We start from the raw sequence: 19961 nt of genomic DNA, 5'->3' as shown, positions 1-19961 counted from the left end.
AAAAATTGGGCTAATTTTACTGTTTTTTTTTTTTTTATTCATGAAAGTGTCCCTTTTCCCAAAAAGTTGCGTTTAAAACATCACTGTGCAAATACCGTGTGACATAAAATATTGCAACAATCACCGTTTTATTCTCTAGAGTCTCTGCTAAAAAAATATATATAATGTTTGGGGGTTCCAAGTAATTTTCTAGCAAAAAATATGGATTTTAACTTGTAAACACCAAATTCCAAAAATAGGCTTAGTCATGAAAGGGTTAAGATGCAACTATACATGTTCCTAAAAGACATCCCACAAAAGAAAGCACCTGATTAAATACTAATAAAACGATCAAAGAAAATGCAAATACTACCTTTGAAGTATGCTTGGGGTGGGGAGTGTATTATCTGGTGCACACTGTGATAAAGGAGAAAGAAAAATTTTAAACAAAACAATCAGATCATCTAATAGAAGGTACTTATCATGGAAACGTTCATACTAGTGAAGCAAATTACAGTGCAGGTTAACAGCTATTCTACAGCTACTGAACATACATATACATTATATATACATATACACACACAAATAAAATTTTTTATATATATATATATATATATATATATATATATATATATATATATATATATATATATAGTGGGGGCAGAAAGTATTCAGACCCCCTTCAATTCTTCACTCTGTTATATTGCAGCCATTTGCTAAAATCATTTAATTCAGGTTAAATTTTTTTCCTCATTAATTTACACACAGCACTTCATATTGACAGAAAAACACAGAATTGTTGACATTTTTGCAGATTTATTAAAAAAGAAAAACTGAAATATCACATGGTCCTAAGTATTCAGACCCTTTGCTATGACACTCATATTTAACTCAGGTGCTGTCCATTTCTTCCTTGAGATGGTTCTACACCTTCGAGTCCAGCTGTGTTTGATCATACTATTGGACTTGATTAGGAAAGCCACACACTTGTCTATATAAGACCTTACAGCTCACAGTGCATGTCAGAGCAAATGAGAATCATGAGGTCAAAAGGAACTGCCTGAAGAGCTCAAAGACAGAATTGTGGCAAGGCACACATCTGGCCAAGGTTACAAAAAAATTCTGCTGCACTTAAGGTTCCTAAGAGCACAGTGGCCTCCATAATCCTTAAATGGAAGACGTTTGGGGTGACCAGAACCCTTCCTAGAGCTGGCCTTCCGGCCAAACTGAGCTATCGGGGGGAGAAGAGCCTTGGTGAGAGAGGTAAAGAAGAACCCAAAGATCACTGTGGCTGAGCTCCAGAGATGCAGTCGGGAGATGGGAGAAGTTGTAGAAAGTCAACTAACACTGCAGCCCTCCACCAGTCGGGGCTTTATGGCAGAGTTGCCCGGTGCAAGACACATGAAAGCCCACATGGACTTTGCTAAAAAAAAAAAAAAACAAACAAACAAAAAAAAACACTTGAAGGACTCCAAGATGGTGAGAAATAAGATTCTCTGGTCTGATGAGACACTGATGACCTATACAGGACTTTTACAGCGTCACTAGAAAATATAAGCTGTTGAAGTTTGTCGCTATTTCACAGGTGAACACAAATTTAAGGTTTGGCATGTTTGGTATTTATTTACACAGTGCAACCTCGGATTTTATATTCCAAAATAAAATTGGGTAATATTTAGCGTTTTTGTGCCCCCTAAAATGAGATATGACATAAAAATGGTGGTAGTTACAATTTTTTATATGCTAGGGTGTCTGCTTTCAGAAAATATATAATGTTTTGGGGGCTTTATGTAATCTTCGGGCCTAAAATGATTTTTGAAACGTGTACCATAAACCCCCCCCCCCCCACAAAAACAGCTCAGGCTGCAAAAGGGTTAAAGGATAAAATAGATAGAATTGGCATTAATTCTAAGCGGTATGTGTGGAGAAAGCCAGGCACTGCTCATTACCTGTCCAATACAGTCCCAACAGTGAAGTGGTGGTGGCCGCATCATGCTGTGGGGTTGTTTTTCAGCTGCAGGGACAGGACGGCTGATTGCAATCGAGGAAAGTTGAATGCGGCCAAGTACAGAGAAGATATCCTGGACAAAAACCTTCTCCAGAGTGCTCAGGACCTTAGACTGGGCTGAAGCTTTACCTTCCAACAAGACAATGACCCTAAGCACACAGCTTAAATAATGGAGTGGCTTCACAACTCAGTAATTGTTCTTGAATGGCCCAGCCAGAGCCCTGACTTAGACCCAATTGACCATCTCTGGAGAGACCTAAAAATGGCTGTCCACCAATGTTTACCATCCAACCTGATAGAACTAGAGAAGATCTGCAAGGAGGAATGGCAGATTATCCCCACATCCAGGTGTGAAAAACTTGTTGCATCTTTCCCAAAAAGGCTCATGGCTGTATTAGATCAAAAGGGTGCTTCTACTATATACTGAGCAAAGAGTCTGAATACTTAGGACCAAGTGATATTTCAGGTTTTTTTTAAATAAATCTGCAAAAATGTAAACAATTCTGTGTTTTTCTGTCAATATGCTGTGCGTACATTAATGAGGAAAAAAAATGAACTTAAATGATTTTAGCAAATGGCTGAATTATAACAAAGAGTAAAAATGTATATAACATTTTTGATACACACATACAATGTTTAGACAATGATGATTTTAACTGTTGCCAGGGATACAAAATTCATATTGCCCAGGACATGCAGTTCCCTGCAGCAGGCAGGCAGGTTTTTGAGCAAGCAGCAGAGTTTGTCAGTTTGAAGTATTCAGGCATCTACACTGTGCTTCCACAGACCCCAGTACCCCCCCCCCCCCCATGTATCTGGGCGCCGCTCGCTTATCTGTGGGCCTGGGACCGGCATTTGCGGGTGCTGCTGGCTAGAGGGGAGGAAGGTGTCCCATCTTGTTCCTGACCCATAAGCGATGTGTATGTCGTTTCCCCGGCCATGGAGGCTGGGAAAATAGGATTTTTATAACAGCTTACATGTAAAATCCTTTTCTTGGAGTACATCATGGGACACAGAGCCTTAAGTAATTACTTAAAGTGGTTGTAAACCCTTACAAACCACTTTGACCTACAGGTAAGCTTAGATTAAGGCTTACCTGTAGGTCCAAGAAATATCTCCTAAACCTATACGGTTTAGGAGATATTTACCTGAAGACAGCCACCACTGTCTACGGTGCATGCGCACTGGGTAAGTAGCAGATCACGGCAATATGCCGCGAGTGTTGGCTCCAGTGCGCATGCGCGGGAGTGACTTCATCGCTGCTCCGGTGAATCACAGCGCTGGAGCAGCGAGACCCACCAAGAATATGGACGCTCGGAACTACAGGGGACAGCGGTGACTGCGCTGGCTCCTGCGTCAGGTAAGTGACACATAATGGACTACTATGCGATGCATAGTAGTCCATTATGCTTTACCTTTGCAGGGTTTACTTTCTCTTTAATGCTCTCCTTGCCCAGGCTGTCAGTTTAGGTCAGGGGTAGGCAACCTTGGCCCTCCAGCTGTTTTGAAACTACAAGTCCCAAGAGACATTGCAAGACCCTGACAATCACAGGCATGACTCCTAGAGACAGAGGCATGATGGGATTTGTAGTTTCACCACAGCTGGAGAGCCGAGGTTGCCTACCCCTGGTTTTAATTGGATGGCCATATCTTGGTAGGTTTGCAGTTGTGCCATACTCTTTCCATTTTCGGATGATGGATTGAAACAGTGCTCTGTGAGATGTTCAAAGCTTGGATATTTTTTTATAACTTAACCCTGCTTTAAACTTCTCCAGCTTTATCCCTGACCTGTCCGATGTGTTCCTTGGCCTTCATAATGCTATTTGTTTACTAAGCTTCTTTAAAAAACCTCTGAGGGCTTCGCAGAACAGCTGTATTTATACTGTGAGCACCCTGATGTTATACCTTAATAAAAATAGCTTTTGCTGAAATACTACACTATGGATTATCATCTCTGTATTTTGTGAGGTATACCCATTCTAAGGTCTCAGAACTGGAGCGATAGGATATATACACCTATACTATAATAAGGCTGTAACCTCTCAGCCGTGAGGTAAGGGCACATCCTCTCACCTATTGGATAAAAGAAAGAAACAACCACTGCACTTATGTGTTTGCATTATAACACCAACACTTGAGTTTGAAACAAAGAACTCTTATTTTGCAGATTTTTGCACGTTTATTTTTCAATATTCCAGGACTTATTAATTAGCATCATTAGCACTTTACTCCCCCCCCTTTTTTTTCCACTTGCAATGTTTACACAGAGTTATGCACAGTTTTTTTGCTGCTAGCAGTTTTTGCACAAGGTAATGCACTGTATGAACTAGTAGTCCATGCTTTATATATATATATATAACTTTTTTCTCTTTAGTTAATTTATCTGATTCATTCAGATTTGTTTTATATTTTGCACATTCACTTGGCATGCTATATTGCATTTTTGCACAGTTGTGTTTACTATCACCAGAGTGAACGCATATAGATTCCTGTTGTCTAGATATTGGCCTATGATTGCTATTACTATTTATTTATTTACTTGGCATGCTATATTGCATTTTTTGCACAGTTGCGTTTACTATCACTAGAGTGAACGCATATAGATTTCTGTTGTCCAGATATTGGCCTATGATTGCTATTACTATTTATTTACCTAGCTCATTATGCAATATATAAGTTAATATAAAAGTACCTTTTAAGTCCATATCCATTTATATAGTTCTCTTCCATTACCTTTCATCTATAGCTCCATTACCTACCCCCCTGTTCACTCCCCCCCCCCCCCCCCCCACCCTGTCCCTTCTTTTCTTTTCCCTTTTTCTCCTTTTCTATTTCTATCTTGGCTCATACTGCGCGACACTATCATTTACAATTGAGATTAACCACTTGCCTACCAGGCCAACTCTGACACTTAAACTCTTCTGTGAAGGCTGTCCACAAAGTTTAGGAGTGTATGGGAATGTTTGACCATTCTTCCAGAAGCACATTTGTGAGGTCAGGCACTGATGTTGGATGAGAAGACCTGGCTTGCAGCCTTCCCAGAAGAGTTGAAGCTGTTATTGCTGCAAAGGGTGGGCCAACTCAATATTGAACTCCACGGACTAAGACTTACATAGTCAGTTGAAAGGTTTAGGTTGAAAAAAGATACAAGTCCATCTAGTTCAACTGGGATGCCATTAAACCTATTTTTTCAATCTTTGCTTTTTTTATTTAATGGGTTATAGACCACCTTCAGGTGTTGACACTGGTATACCCAATCAAGGAAGTTCACTCCCTATATAACCCCTCCTCCTTCCAGGAGCACATACATTTTTGTAGCAAAACAATATACTTAAATCATGTCTTTTCTTCCCTGGAACATGGTTTTGGAAAAAACGATGGCAGGACAATATCTTGGTTCGGGTGAAAACCTGAAATATCTTTTGGCAAAAAGTCTGGACGAGGGCATAACACCACTCTGTCCTCATGAGAAATCAAATATGGCTCTTTATAAAAAAGAGCAGCCAATTCTGAAACCCTCCTTGCGGATATAGCAACCAAAAATACCAACTTCCTTGTCAGGCGGACTAGGGGAATATGTTGTATTGGTTCAAATGGCTGTTTTTTATAATGCAGACAAAACTAATTTCAAGTCCCAAGGGTGGATGACGGGCGGATTAACCACTTGCCGCCCGCCCTATTACAAATTGACGGCGGCAAAGTGGTTTCATAATCCTGATCGGCCGTCATATGACGTCCTCAGGATTATGAGCCGCCGCTGCGCGCCCCCCGGGGCGCGCATCGCGGCGATCGTTGTTGCGGGGTGTCAGTCTGACACCCTGCAACTACGATCTCGGTAAAGAGTCTCTGACGGAGACTCTTTACCACGTGATCAGCCGTGTCCAATCACGGCTGATCACAGTGTAAATAGGAAGAGCCGGTGATTGGCTTTTCCTCGCTCGCGTCTGTCAGACGCGAGTAGAGGAGAGCCAATCGGCTGCTCCTCTGACAGGGGTGGCCTGTGCTGATGGATTATCAGCACAGCCCCCCCGAGGATGCCCACACTGGACCACCAGGGATGCCACCAGACCACCAGGGATGTCCAGGATAAGGTATGCCACCCTAGACCACCAGGGATTCCAGTCAGTGCCACAATGGATGCCAATCAGTGCCCATAATGGATACCAATCAGTGCCCACAATGGGCATCACTGATTGGCATGCATTATTGTTGGGCACTGATTGGCATCCATTAGTACAGTATATTATAATACAATGCCGCCTATCAGTTCCTATCCGTGCCGCCTATCAGTGCCCATCCATGCCACCTATCAGTGCCCATCCATGCCCACCTGTGCCGCCTACCCATGCCCACCTGTGCCGCCTACCCATGCCCACTTGTGCCGACTACCCATGCCCACCTGTACCGCCTATCCATGCCGCCCATCCATGCCAGCTATCAGTGCCCATCCGTGTCACCCATCAGTGCCGCCTATCAGTGCCACATATCAGTGTCCATCAGTGCCACTTCATTGGTGCCACCTCATCGGTGCCCATCAGTGAAGGAGAAAATTTACTTATTTACAAAGTTTTGAAACTGAAACAAAAAAAAAACATTTTTTGTTTTTCAAAATTTTCTGTATTTTTTTATTTGTTTAGCAAAAAATAAAAACCGCAGAGGTGATCAAATACCACCAAAAGAAAGCTCTATTTGTGGGAAAAAAAATGACAAAAATTCATTTGGGTACAGTATAGCATGACCGCGCAATTGTCATTCAAAGTGCGACAGCGCTGAAAGCTTAAAATTGGTCTGGGCAGGAAGGTGTTTAAGTGCCCGGTATTGAAGTGGTTAAACAGTGTTACCCCTTGTATAAAACCCCAGACTAAAGAATGAGTAGCAAGTGGTCTTTGAAATAAAACCGATAAAGCTGAGACTTGGCCTTTAATAGTACTTTAATAGGCCAATTTAATTTCTACCACTAATTGTAGAAAGGCAAGAATTCTGCCTATGATATATCGAGGGTGCCAAACCTTGGATTCACACCAGGTAACATAAGCCCTCCAGACTCTATAATATATAGTTCTGGAAGCTGGCATTAATCAGGGTAGAGATAACTGACCCAGAAAGCCCATGTTTCTTCAGAATCTGGATTTCAATAGCCAAGCCATTAAATCTAGAGACCGTAAGGAAGGATGGAATATCAGTCCCTGTGAGAGCAGATCTGGCCATAGTGGGAGGGACAATGGGCCCTCCACTGCCATCTTTACAATTTTCTGTATACCATGACCTTCTGGGCCATGCTGGGCCCACCAGAAATACCAGCTTTCTTTCCAGCTTTATCCTGCAAAGAAGTCGAGGCAGCAACTGAATTGGGGGGAATGCATAGATCAGTAAGAACTGATCCCATGGGGTCACCAACACATCCATTCCCCATGTGAGTGGATCCCTTGTTCTGGCCACAAAGTTGACTAACTTCATGTTGAACCTGGACGCTAGGAGATCTACATCCGGAGTCCCCCAGCCCGAAATATGTCAGGTGAAGAGACCATTCCCCTGGGAATAACTGCTGGTGACTCAATTAGTCCGCCTGACAATTCTCTACTCCAGGAATGAAGACTGCCGATGGGCAGAAAAGAATGTTCCGTGCCGAAGAATGAATATGGTTCACCCCTCTCTCTGTGCTGCGAGACTTTTTGTGCTCCCTTGGTGATTGATATAGGCCACAGCTGTGGCATTGTCAGATTGAATCCTGACAGGACAATCCCGTAACCTGAAAGTCCAGGCCTTTAGAGCCAGATGCACTGCCCGAATCTTGATAGGCAAGGTTCCTTTGGTTCTTGACCACTGTCCTTGGACAGTTGTCTTTTCTAGTACTGCTCCCCAGCCTGAAAGGCTGGCATCCATCATTACCACTTTCCAGATGACTGAAGGATTTTCCTTTCAAGAGATTCTGGGTTAGTAACCACCAAGCGAGGCTTTTGCCCCATACACACTATCAGTTTTTCTGCAGAGTTTTTCCTTCAGATTTACCAAAACCATATAATATGGAGGTCAAACCTTAGGAGTTTCAATGTGTATGCAATCAGGCAGGCCCTTCCACTACATGGTTTTGGTAAACCTGAAGGAGAAACTCAGCAGAAAAACGGACAGTGTGTATGGGGCTTTAGGGACACTTTTGGAGGCAGCTGCATTGGCAAGGCTAAAGCTTGAATTGTTTTGTTCCAAACAGACAGGATACTGTTTTGCACCAGTCTTGAATGAATCTGGGCATAGGGAACTGCTTCGAATGAAGCCACCATGGTTCCTAGCAACCTCATGCAAAGGCGAATGGAGGGATCGCCATTTGACCTGACCATCCGCAACAGCTCTTTTATAGAGTTGATCTTTGCCTGAGGCAAGAACACCCTTTCCTGGGCTGTGTCTATGATCAGACCAAAGTACTCCAGCCTCTTTAGCGGTATTAATGAAGATTTCCCTAGGTTGAGAATCCAACCCAAACTTTCCAGATAATTGGTTGTAGTGAGTATGCTTTGCTCCAAACGAGCCTCTGACTGATCTATTAGCAATAGATCATCTAGGCACGCTATGACTGTTATGCCCTGTGCCCTTAACCTGGCTACAGGTGGGGCCAGCACTTTGGTGAACACCGGGGTGCTGTGGCTAGCCCAATGGGCAGGGCTACAAACTGGAAATGCTGCATTTCTAACTCGAACCGCAGAAACTTTTGAAGAGCGGGAAAAATAGGGACATGCAGATATGCATCCCTGATGTCGATTGATTCTCCTCCTAGAAGGATAGAAACTACTGACCTGATTGTTTCCATGCAAAAGGAGCGGATCTTCAGGAACTGATTTAGATTTCTTAGATCTAGAATGGGTCGGATATCTCCATTTGGTTTTAGTACTATGAAAAGATTTGAATAAAACCCCAGACCTTGCTCTTTTGTGGGGATCTGTATGATCACCCCTTAAGATATTAATCGGTCTAGTGTCTGAAACAGAGGTTGTCTTTGGGGAGCTTGAATTAAGGAAGTGAGATGGTGCAAAGTCCCGAAATTCCAGCTTGTACCCCATCATTACCGTGGAGATGGCCCATCTGTCCTGAATTTCCTCTTGCCAGACTTCTGAAAACTGCAGAAGTCTTCCCCCCCACCCCACCTTGGTGAGGGGCTTGCCTCTTCATGATGAGGCTTTAGGAGTCTGCTTTGCAGGTTTCCGACCCCAGTACTTCTTTTGAGCCTGGGTCTGACCCTGAGGTATTACTCTAGAGTCTGACAGCGGAGGCCGTCGCCACTGCCTAGGAGGCGGAAGACCTTGGTGCAGAGGAAAGAGCCCGTTTAAATGAAGGTCGTTTATAACTTTCTTTTGACTGGCAAAAAGAGTACTTTTCCCACTAAAAATGGTTTGGATATATTTGTCCAAGTCTTCTCCAAATAGTCGCTCCCCATGAAAAGGGAATCCAGTTAGAAGGTTTTTACATGGTGCTTCAGCTAACCAATTTTTTAACCACAGGATTCCACGCATATGTATAAGCATAAGGTGGGACGCCTGGTGAATAGAATCTTTAATGGCATCTATGGCAAAGCATAATGCTTTTGGTAGTTCAGCCAAATCCCCAGCTTGTTGTGAAGGAAACTCTCTAAGGGCCTGTTTAAATTGGTCCTTTAGGGATTGACAGAATCCTGTTGCAGCGACTGCAGGCTGAGTAACAGCACAGTAACAGAAAAAGAAGATTAACAGGGATTGCAACTTTTTATCTGTTGGATCCTTAAAGCGGGGTTCCACCCTAAAGTGAACCCTCCGGTGTCACATTTGACACCTTTCAGGGGGGAGGGGGGTGCAAATACCTGTCTAACGCTTCACTTCCTGATCCATCACCGAGAATGGCGACGGCAGCAGCCGAGAGCCGATTGATCAATCAGCCTCGGCTGCCGACATCGCTGGACCCTGGGAAAGGTGAGTGTCCATTTATTAAAAGTCAGCAGCTGTAGTATTTATAGCTGCTGGCTTTTAATATTTTTTTGTAGGTGGAATCCCTCTTTAAGCATCTGTGCATTGTCTACAGGGCAAGTTAGAACTTTATTCATATTGGAAATCACAGCATCAACTGCTGGCATTTTCTATCTTTTGGAGAATTTCCTCTCCAGGGGATAGAGAATTGAAAATCTCTTTAGGAGGGAGAAAATGCTTATCCGGGTGATCCCATTCAACAAAAATAAACAGTTCTAGTAATGCATGTACAGGAAACGTGCAAAGGCTGAGAAGGTTTTAAGGACCCCAAGAAAGAAACCGAGCCTTTAGGAGACTGCGTTAGGGGCAGCATGAAAGTGGAACTTACCATCTCCGTAAGAGTTTGTATCAGCAATTTCTCAGATTGTGAGGCTGAAAAAAGGTTCATCTACCGTTGTTTCCTCCACAGAGAAATCATTGGTTTGTTTTTCCTCCTGATCAACTGAGCGTAACACCTCATCCTGAGCCCACTGTTCTCCTTGCAAAGGTTCTGAAGTGGGGGAGGGGGATCTAGCACGCTTTCTTTCCATTTGAATGGAGGATGCAATTAAAGCTGCTAATCTCCCTTCCATACCCTGCAGGGAGGAGGAAAGGACATCTTCAGTCACGTATACAGGGGCTGAGATGTGAGAAGCAGCTGCACCACCAATTGGTTATTCAGGTGAGGATGACAGCATGGAAATGCGACTCGAGATCCTAACGCCTGGGGGTAAAACCCTTACGTTTTTGTGGTGTCTTTTTTGGTAGGCATGGTCAAAAAACACTATACAAATTGCACTTAATTGCTGAAAATAGTCATGACATTTAAAGCCGCTATAAAGTTCAGCCTAGTGCTGGGGAAAAAAAAAGTGTCCTTCCTGTATCAGTAATGACAGTTTTGCAACTCATACATGTCCCCCTGCTCTTGTGTCCCTGTGTTGCAGGCTGCTTGTTTCTTCCTCATCAGCTGATGAAAGACTGTCACAGCTGTAGCTTTATCTGCACCGTGTTGAGGCCCCACCCCCCTCCGAGAACAAATCCGCCCCTTTTATGTTTAAAAATATTCCCGCGGACGCAACACGAGGGTGGGGGGTGGTGGGGGCAGAGACCCATCCAGCAGTAGGCAGACAACAGTAAAATCAGCCACAGTAAAACAATTAACAGTACCAGCAGGACCTCGGCACCCCCCCCCCCATGGGGTAATGTAAGGGGGATACAGCACTGATGTACCCCTAACCCTCTGGTTCCATTGGGGGGGGCAAAAGAAAATATTTTTGCAGATTTCTTTTTACCTTTAAAAATCCCCTTGCACGCGCTGCTGCAACTACACACAGACTGAGCTTTACAGTGAAGACAATAGAGTAAGGTATGTGCATAGACTCCCTCTAGTCGAGAATTAAGGCATGACAAAAAAAATCCCTAATGGAAGAATATCTATTTTTTTTTGTGTTTTTAATACCCAAGTTTCTTCCCTTACCTTATCCCCGCTGCAGGATTTGCTGAACAGACAATCCAACCTTCACCCATCACGCCGGACTGCGTTTAACAAACCTTCAAGGTCCCTAAAATGGGGGTTCTAACTCCCTTGGACCTGTAAAAGCACTCCACCAGGAAAGCTAGGTAATGTAACAAGACCAAATCCCTTCAAACAGAGGTGTTACAAGCAAAACTTTGTGCTTCGGGTACGAGGCCCCAGGTACCATCCTTTTAGGCCTTAGTGGCACTTTCGATGGATCTGGTCTTTATGCAGGCTATTTAAATCCAGCATGGATCTCTCCTGGAGCTCCTCAGAGCACATGTTCACTCGTGATCAACACCTTAGACACTGGCAAAAAAACTGATGTGCTCCTGGAAGGAGGAGGGGTTATATAGGGAGTGAAATTCCTTGATTGGGTATACCAGTGACAACACCTGAAGGTGGCCTATCACCCATTAATTACTTAAGGCTCTGTGTCCCATGATGTACAATAAAGGAAGAATGTTATGCACTGCCATCTGCATTACATTAATAGAGCACAAAGGAGACATGCAGGTTATTTTAGACCATGATGTCTCATTAAAGAGAACCTGTCACTTAAAAAAAAAAAAAAAAACGGTTAATGTAACCACACGCATAGGTTGGACTTGATGGACTTGTCTTTTTTTCAACTTCGCCCACTATGTAACCCGTCTGGATAATATAACTGGTGAGGACATCAGCCATCCTCAATTATTTGTGAAACTAACTCTACTCTCATTATCCGAAGTAACTTACCCAGTTTCCTCAAATTGTCATTCTCTATACCCTCAATTGTTCATACCACATGTCACCCGCTACTCCTTGAATGTTCACTTACAAAATATTTTATGTGGGTCCAGCCTTTGCCTTTTCCCTCCACCCTTCCCTTCACAACCTAGCTGGACATTTGAGGTTTATCTTATTCCTCTATACAGGATTGAATTATAGTCATAAAATGTTTAATGTCATTGTTTTCAATGCTTTATCTAACACACCATAGTGGGCTGCGTACCAGTTTAATTGGTGCACTATCATGCATGTTGTTTTGCCTCTGGGTTATTTTGCAAGAGTTCTATGCTTTGCATGTTATTTATTTTTTGCATCAATAAAAATATTTGAATAAAGGAAAAAAAAAAAAAGTTACACCCAAGCACATAAAAAAAACATTTTTGGAGCACCCCCACATATACGCATGTACAAATGTATGCATGAGTTGGGGCTCCTACTCATGAAAACGTCAATTGTGATACAGATTACAAATCACCAAGCATGGCAGAATGAGAGCAATATTTCTAGTACCAGACCTCCTCCGTAACACTTATGACCTATACAGGACTTTTACAGCGTCACTAGAAAATATAAGCTGTTGAAGTTTGTCGCTATTTCACAGGTGAACACAAATTTAAGGTTTGACATGTTTGGTATTTATTTACACAGTGCAACCTCGGATTTTATATTCCAACATAAAATTGGGTAATATTTAGCGTTTTTGTGCCCCCTAAAATGAGATATGACATAAAAAATTGTAACTACCACCATTTTATATGCTAGGGTGTCTGCTTTCAGAAAATATATAATGTTTTGGGGGCTTTATGTAATCTTCGGGCCTAAAATGATTTTTGAAACGTGTACCATAACCCCCCCCCGCAAAAACAGCAAAAGGGTTAAAGGATAAAATTCACCTTTGGGAACTTGATACATATTCCATCCATTTTTAGGGTGGAACATGTGACATGTTCCTGCTCCTGCAGTGGCTTGGCAATCCAGGCCCTCTGTGTGACAGTAGTACAGGGACAAGTTCCCCTTACCAGCTGTCCCTTTTTGAAAAAAAGCTCCGCCCACACAGCGGCATTATTCATTCACAGAGTTTTGTCAATGAATCAACTACAAGTACCTTTGCGGATGTCAGCTTGTAGTTCTCAATAAACTACCACAGTGCTGTTGAGCGCTTTGGTAGTTTATTGATTATTCCTGTCAGTGTGAAACTGCCTGTCCTATGGACAGACAGATTACATTGATGGTCTGCAGAGGTCCTACATTGCACCAGCAATCTGCTGATTGTTGGTGCAACGCTTTCCAGGCTCCTTAAAAAAAAAATATATATATAGTAAATGCGCATTTATTTATTTTTTAAAGCTGAACTTACCCTTTAATGGCATGGACACCGAAGCTTGATTTGGCTGCTCAATTATCCCTCTAAAAGTACACCCCCTTCCACCCCCATTCTTTCAGGTTTCCAAACATAGCTTAAAACTGGGAAGTAGCTGTTATATGATACTTTTATTTCCTATTTGAGATCAGTGCATCCTAGCACAAAGAACCAAAAGGACTTACCCCCTGTACCCATGGGTGTTGTAACACCTGTGCTGCACTTAGTCTCTTTTTGGCATCTCGAAGTAACAATTTGGAGATCAGATCTTTGGCACCAGATGAAATGTGAGCCCAGTCTTTATCTGGAAATTCGTACTTTCCTTCTTGAATACTTACAAACAGCATGTTCTGTTGAAGTTGTGAGCAAAAAGAATAAAAAATGAGCGATCTGAGTAAGAGGAAAGGTAGATACTAACATTTTAATTTGAAAACCTGGCAAATATTACCTGACAAGCTGGGCAGGCCTCTCCTCTATCCCAACCACAGTCACTGCCACAACGCCCTACAAATGGTGGATAGCCACTCAGCATAATGTACAAGATCACCCCAAGACTCCACAAGTCACAGCGCTTGTCATATATTGATGCTTCTTCATTAAATGCCTCGACTACTTCAGGAGCCATATACTCCGCTGACCCACACTGAAGGGACCAAATGATCAAATACCAAAATATTACTTTCACAGCATTAAGATTTATGCAGTCACATACAGAATATCTTTATAACAAAAGTGAAAGAAGGAGCCAACACTATAATGGGACTAGATACTTTTTTTATGCTGTACCACATTTATTTAATTACTACAACAGATCTTCAAAAAAAGAAGAAAATATTTATTGGTAAAGATAAGCTCTAGGCAGAGATAAAAGACATAACCTAATGCAGCCCTGTAATCAATAATGCATCAATTTACATTATATATATAAAAGTAAGAAGTACAAGTACATACATTTTACCTAGTATCGGCCTCTTGCATGCCCTAAACAGAAAAATTAAGTGGGGTGGGAGGAAGCTACACAAGGACCCTGTCAGTTTATGTGTGGATAAGAAGCAAGGTGATAAGAGAAAGCAGGCTAACAGAAACAAATGCTCATTACTGTGCCACTTTTCGTTCAATAGGTCCTTACTGGGTTTTAAACAATACAAATAATAATAAACATCAGGTGAATAAACATAAGGTCCGACCAGTAAAAGGATTTGTAGAATTGGGAGGGATGGACAGTGTAAGAGAGAAGAGGGGTATATGACTAGGGAGGAGAGAGGGGGTGGGAAGAGGGAAGGGAAAGGGGTAGATGAAAAAGTGGATGGGGTGTGACCCCTGACTGGGCTGGGGGCAAGTGAAATCAGCATAACCAATGAGGCAAATCAGCACCTAGATACTGAACATTTGGGGTGGGACAACTATGGGGACCACAGTGCCAGAAAGTTCTTCAGGTGTAGGTTTATACAAGCTAGAATTTTCTCCATATCACATTGGAAATTTAGGTCACTAATCATGTTCCTGATAGAAAGTGGGGTCAAAGAGCACTACAGTCGGGTAACGACAGTCGGGTGGAAGGGTCTCTGTTCTGATGTGCAATAGCGGTAGGGCAGGGTTAAGTGCAATAGGGATTCCTGTTATGTCAGAAATGAGGGAAAAGATTTGATGTCAATAGGACCTCAGAGCTTTACAGTACCAAAGGGCATGGGCCAGAGTTCCTTTATCACCACATTGTCTCCAACTGGCCTGTATTTAAGCAAACTTGAAGGGCGTTAAATACCAAAGATGTAAAGTCTTCAGGAAAAATTCTAAGTGGTCGGAGCAGTGGGAGGCAGCGCAAGAAGCTGGAAATGCTTTTTGCCACATTGGTGCAAACAAGGATTCTCCCAGATCAGCTCCCATTTATGGAGTGATGTAATCTGGGAGTATGTTCGATCATCATTGCGGCAAGTGTAAAAACTAGCAATATACCTTTCCTAGGGTGTTTAGGACTGCAGAAGAACTGGTGTACACGTGTTGGTAAGTAGGCAGTGACTGGTAGTGCATTTGAATAGAGGAAATTAGAAATTCAAGCGTAGGTAAAAGTCTCTGAGACACTTAGGTTATAGTCATTACATTGGGCATCAAAGGATCGGATTGCTGATCAGAGTAAATGTTTCAGAGGTGAGAAATATTGTGACTACGCCAGGGTCGTATGTCAAGGTCAGGTAAGTAGTGGTTTAGTAGTTCAATAGGTAATCGGGTTTTAGACCAGGGGTGTTGAGAAGTGGTGCAAGTAGAAAGCACTTGCCAGGCCTTAAAGGATGCTGCATGCATTAAGTAGTCAGAAGAGGGAGTAGGGAGGCCAGTAGAGAGAGTTATCCATGATAGACCACAATTTTGTCTTTGGTAGGGTGCCACCAATACTAGGTTTGGTCCAACAGCGTTGTGTAATAAGAGCTTATGTGTGGTAGTCCTGCACCACCTTTTTTTCGTAGGATCTAGTTAATACTGTATATAGTTTGTGCATCTAGGGTGACCGGAGTTCTATACATAGAGTGAGTGGGTGCTGAATAGAAGTAAAAAAGTGGGAGGAGAGAGGAATCATTAGTGTTCTTAACAAAATAGAGAATCATAAGTAGTATCAGCATTTATAGTTTAGTTTAAAAAGTAGGGATGTGGAAGAGCAGAGTCGAATACCTAGGTAGGGAATTGATTTATCAGCCCAATTGAAGGGAAAGATAGCTTGTATTTGGGTAGACAGTTGGAGATATGTAGACCTAATACTAGGGATTTTGCTTAAAATAGGTAACTGAGCTAAAAGGTAGTAAATATTGATTGCATTGAATGAAGGGATTAGAAAGGATTTGTAATCATAAGGATTACATCATCAGCAGTGAATAGGCTGATTTTACAATCGGATCCGTGGAAGGGAATGCCTAATATTGGTGGGTCCAAGCAAATTTTAGCTGCAAGGGGTTCCATTAAAAGGGCAAATATCAGTGGTAATAGAGGACAGCCCTGTCGGTACCATTAGTAATAGTGAATGGGAACAAGAGGGTGTCAGCAGTGAGTACTTTGACAGATGGGTTGGAATAGAGGGAGAATTGCCAATTGTAACCATCCAGTAAAGCCAAATTTGTTCAGCACTGCCTTAAGGCAGTGAACATAATCAAACACCTTCTCTGTATCCAAGTAGAGGAGCAGAGAGCGAGTTTTCGATATATTGCAGTGGTGGGCCAGATTAAATAATTGTCTCATTGCATCTGGGGCTTAAACCCCACTTGGTCAGGATGGACTAGTGAGGGTAGGAGGGGCATGAGTCAGTGGGCTGCTACCTTGGCAAAAATCTTTATGTCTGTATTTAGGAGAGATGGGTCTATAGCTAGCGAAAAATAATGCGTCTTTGCCTGGCTTTGGATTTGTCGTGATAACTGATTTTAACATATCAGAGGAAGAAGCCAGAGGATGAGGCACAATTGAAGAGGCTGGTAAGACTAGGTGAGAGAAGATCACAAAATTACTTGTAATATTAACAAAACCATTCTCTCCTGGGGATCAGTGGGCAGGTAGGGTCTTAATAGCATCTGCAATTTCCACGCTTGTAAAAGGTTGAGATAACATCTCCTACTGAGTACGTTAAAGAGTTGGGAGCTCAAGTAACTCCAAAAAAGCATCTATAGCTGATTCAGTAGGTTGGGGCATGGAGGAGTCGGTGGTCAAGTTGAACAGCAACTAAAAGCATTAGCTATGTCTTGTGGATTGGGGAGGATGGCTTTAGAGTTAGGGTGAAGTAGTGAAGCAATTTTGCCTTTGACCCGCTATGTCTTTACTTGACTTGCAAGCAGCTCTCCAGTTTTGTTACTTAGTGCATAATAGTTAGCGTTAGTGAATTTTAGGTTAGTTTCATATTTGCATAATAGCGGAGAGTGCAGCCTTTGTCTATCCTCCAATAGTGCAGAGGCCAAAGAGGCGGAAGGGGGCAATTTGTTACGGTCCTCTTTTTGTTTTATAGAAGCTAGTATCTTGTCAATTTGCCTGCTCCTTTGGCATTTATCAAAAGCATTCAACTGAAGAATACCTTGCATATATGCCTTATATGTTGACCACAGAACAAATGTATCAGTTCCAGGGATTCAGCTTGAAGAACTGATTATGGGCTTGTGCTATTTGTTAGGGTCTGTCAGGAGCAAGGAGTTGAATCTCCACAGGCTTGGAGCACGAGCGTTATGGGGTCCGACTTCAATCAGAATTGGTGCATAGTCCAACCAAGTAATGTTCTATATAAAGGACGAGTGAATATTCAAAATTGTCCATTTCACTGATGAAAAGGTCAATTCGGGAATATGAGGTCTGTGAGGGTGAGAAGTAGTTGAAGTCTCTATCAGAGCCGTGTTGGCAGTGCCAAACGTATAAATCATTCCAGTGAAGAAGGGAAATTTGCGGTTTGATTAGGTAAACATTTCCTTGTGGATGTGTCCATGGATGGGTCCCCGACTGTGTTAAAATCACCTCCAATAATTAGGTGGCCCTTACTATGGACAGTCGCCAGACTCTTACAGTACCTCAATTGTTTAACATTAGGTGTGAAGGAGTTGACAAGAGTATAGGTATCTTGATTGATGTCGCAGATGATTATGAGGTATCTCCCTTGGGGATCCACTATCTCCTTAAATGCAGTGAACTGAAGGGCGCTACATACTGCGATTAATATTTCATTCTTCTTCCTTTCAGCTGACGCTAGGAAGAGACAATTACAGTTTTTGAATTTGGCTGGTGGTGTCTTAGAAGTGGCAAAATGCATTTCTTGCAGAAAGATATCTCCATTTAGCTTGGTAGATTCCTTCAGAAGTGCAGTCCTTTTGTAGGAGCTGTTAAGGCCTCTAGCATTTATAGAAAGGGCTTTAAAGGCCATCTCCAAAAGGGTAAAGTCGTGGGTAACAAAGTCTGTTACAGTAGTTCACGAAGGTACTTGTCTATCGCTCACTTAGAGGCAGAATTACTCTTGCCACTGGTAGCGACTCAGTTGGGGAATAGTTAACAAAGGAGGTAAGGAGTGATGCTGGTTCAGTGCCAAGAGAGTAGCCTTGTAAGAAAATTAGTAGGAAAGGCAAGGTCACCAGAGTTGAGTTTAGAGGGTGTCCAAAGGTTATAGGAGGGTGGGATAAAAAAAAAAGTATTGTATGAACTTGAGAACTAGGGGCAGAAAACAAAAAAACTGCTTAATGATTTGAGGGCGAAAGAACAGCCCATGTATTGTTTTCAGTACAACAGAATGTCTCCCTTTTATCACAGTCTATGGAAAGTTATCTGCCCCTTGTATTTGCATTATAAAAGGAACTTAGTAGAGAGGTGTACTGTTGTACCGTCACAAAAACCTCTCTCAGGTTGGGTTTCCTCTCCCCCAATGTTGTGCAGGCCAATAGGTGAATGTAAGCCCTTGTACACACAGTCGGACATTTCGACAACCAAATCCGTCAGATTTTGTCCGAAACTGTTGCATACACACAGCCGGACAAAGTTGTCAGAAAATCCGATCGTACTTAACGTGATGAAGTTATTTTGTCAGAATGTTGTCAGAAAATTTTATAGACAAGTTGGAAAACTTGGTCCGTTGGATACTCTGATACTCTGAACAGTCCAATGGAGCCCACACACTGTCGGATTATCCGACAACACGGTACTATTGGACATTGTCCATCGGAATATCCGACCATGTGTACAAGGGCTAAGAGTATTCACAGGGGTGGATAAAACTGTTGATCTCAATCCTATCAGAATGGAAACCACATACACTGTTAGTAACACTGTCATTTTTTTATCATACTCCTTTAAATTTTCTCATCACTGCAGTCAAAAATTAATATAAATTTGACACCACTAACCATAAAAAAAAAAAAAAAAATAATAAAAAAGGAGCATTCTTAAAACAAAAATTTTAAACAAAATGAAATCGATGAATGAATTGATAATGTAACAGAATGCAATATAAATTAACCCTAAGGGAAACAGCCAACAATGAATATTACTCTACAAAGAAAAAGAGAATGCTAAGAGTTAGAAGTAACCTCTGAATTAGATAAAGTTAATATTTTTTCCTCACCGGAGTTAAAAGTTCTGGGGTGGATATAGGTGAGCAGTCACTGTTAAGTTTGATTCCACTACCAAGGTCAAAATCGCAGATCTTCACTGGTGATACCTAGTAAACAGCAGATACATTTATACATACAAATGGTGTGCATCAGTTTGTCTGAATTGAGTTTTTGCATGCATTTCATTCTGATATGTTGACTTTTAGTTCTAGCAGTTTTACAATGCATCACTCTGCTGAATGTAGTTAGAGTAGAACTAAAAGGCCAAACTTTTTTTTTCCTAGTTTTGGATAGAGAGTGTAGAGGG

General features: G+C 42.1%; 1 protein-coding gene across 1 annotated transcript in view; it reads right to left on the bottom strand.

The window, feature by feature from the left end:
- LOC143974429 (MAP kinase-interacting serine/threonine-protein kinase 2-like) overlaps positions 1-19961 on the bottom strand; it is a 182846-nt gene that overhangs the window by 23695 nt on the left and 139190 nt on the right. Inside the window, 4 exon segments of the mRNA XM_077475806.1 lie at positions 353-396; positions 13787-13951; positions 14050-14244; positions 19666-19761. Of these exon segments, the coding sequence (XP_077331932.1) occupies positions 353-396; positions 13787-13951; positions 14050-14244; positions 19666-19761 (500 nt within the window).

Source organism: Lithobates pipiens, unplaced genomic scaffold (genome assembly GCF_037356315.1).
Source record: "Lithobates pipiens isolate NorthernLeopardFrog02 unplaced genomic scaffold, aLitPip1_a1.2 Scaffold_13, whole genome shotgun sequence".
In the NCBI taxonomy this organism is placed as follows: Eukaryota; Metazoa; Chordata; class Amphibia; order Anura; family Ranidae; genus Lithobates; species Lithobates pipiens.
The sequence above is the reverse complement of the archived record's forward strand: the minus strand, read 5'-3'. Positions and strand labels throughout refer to the sequence as shown.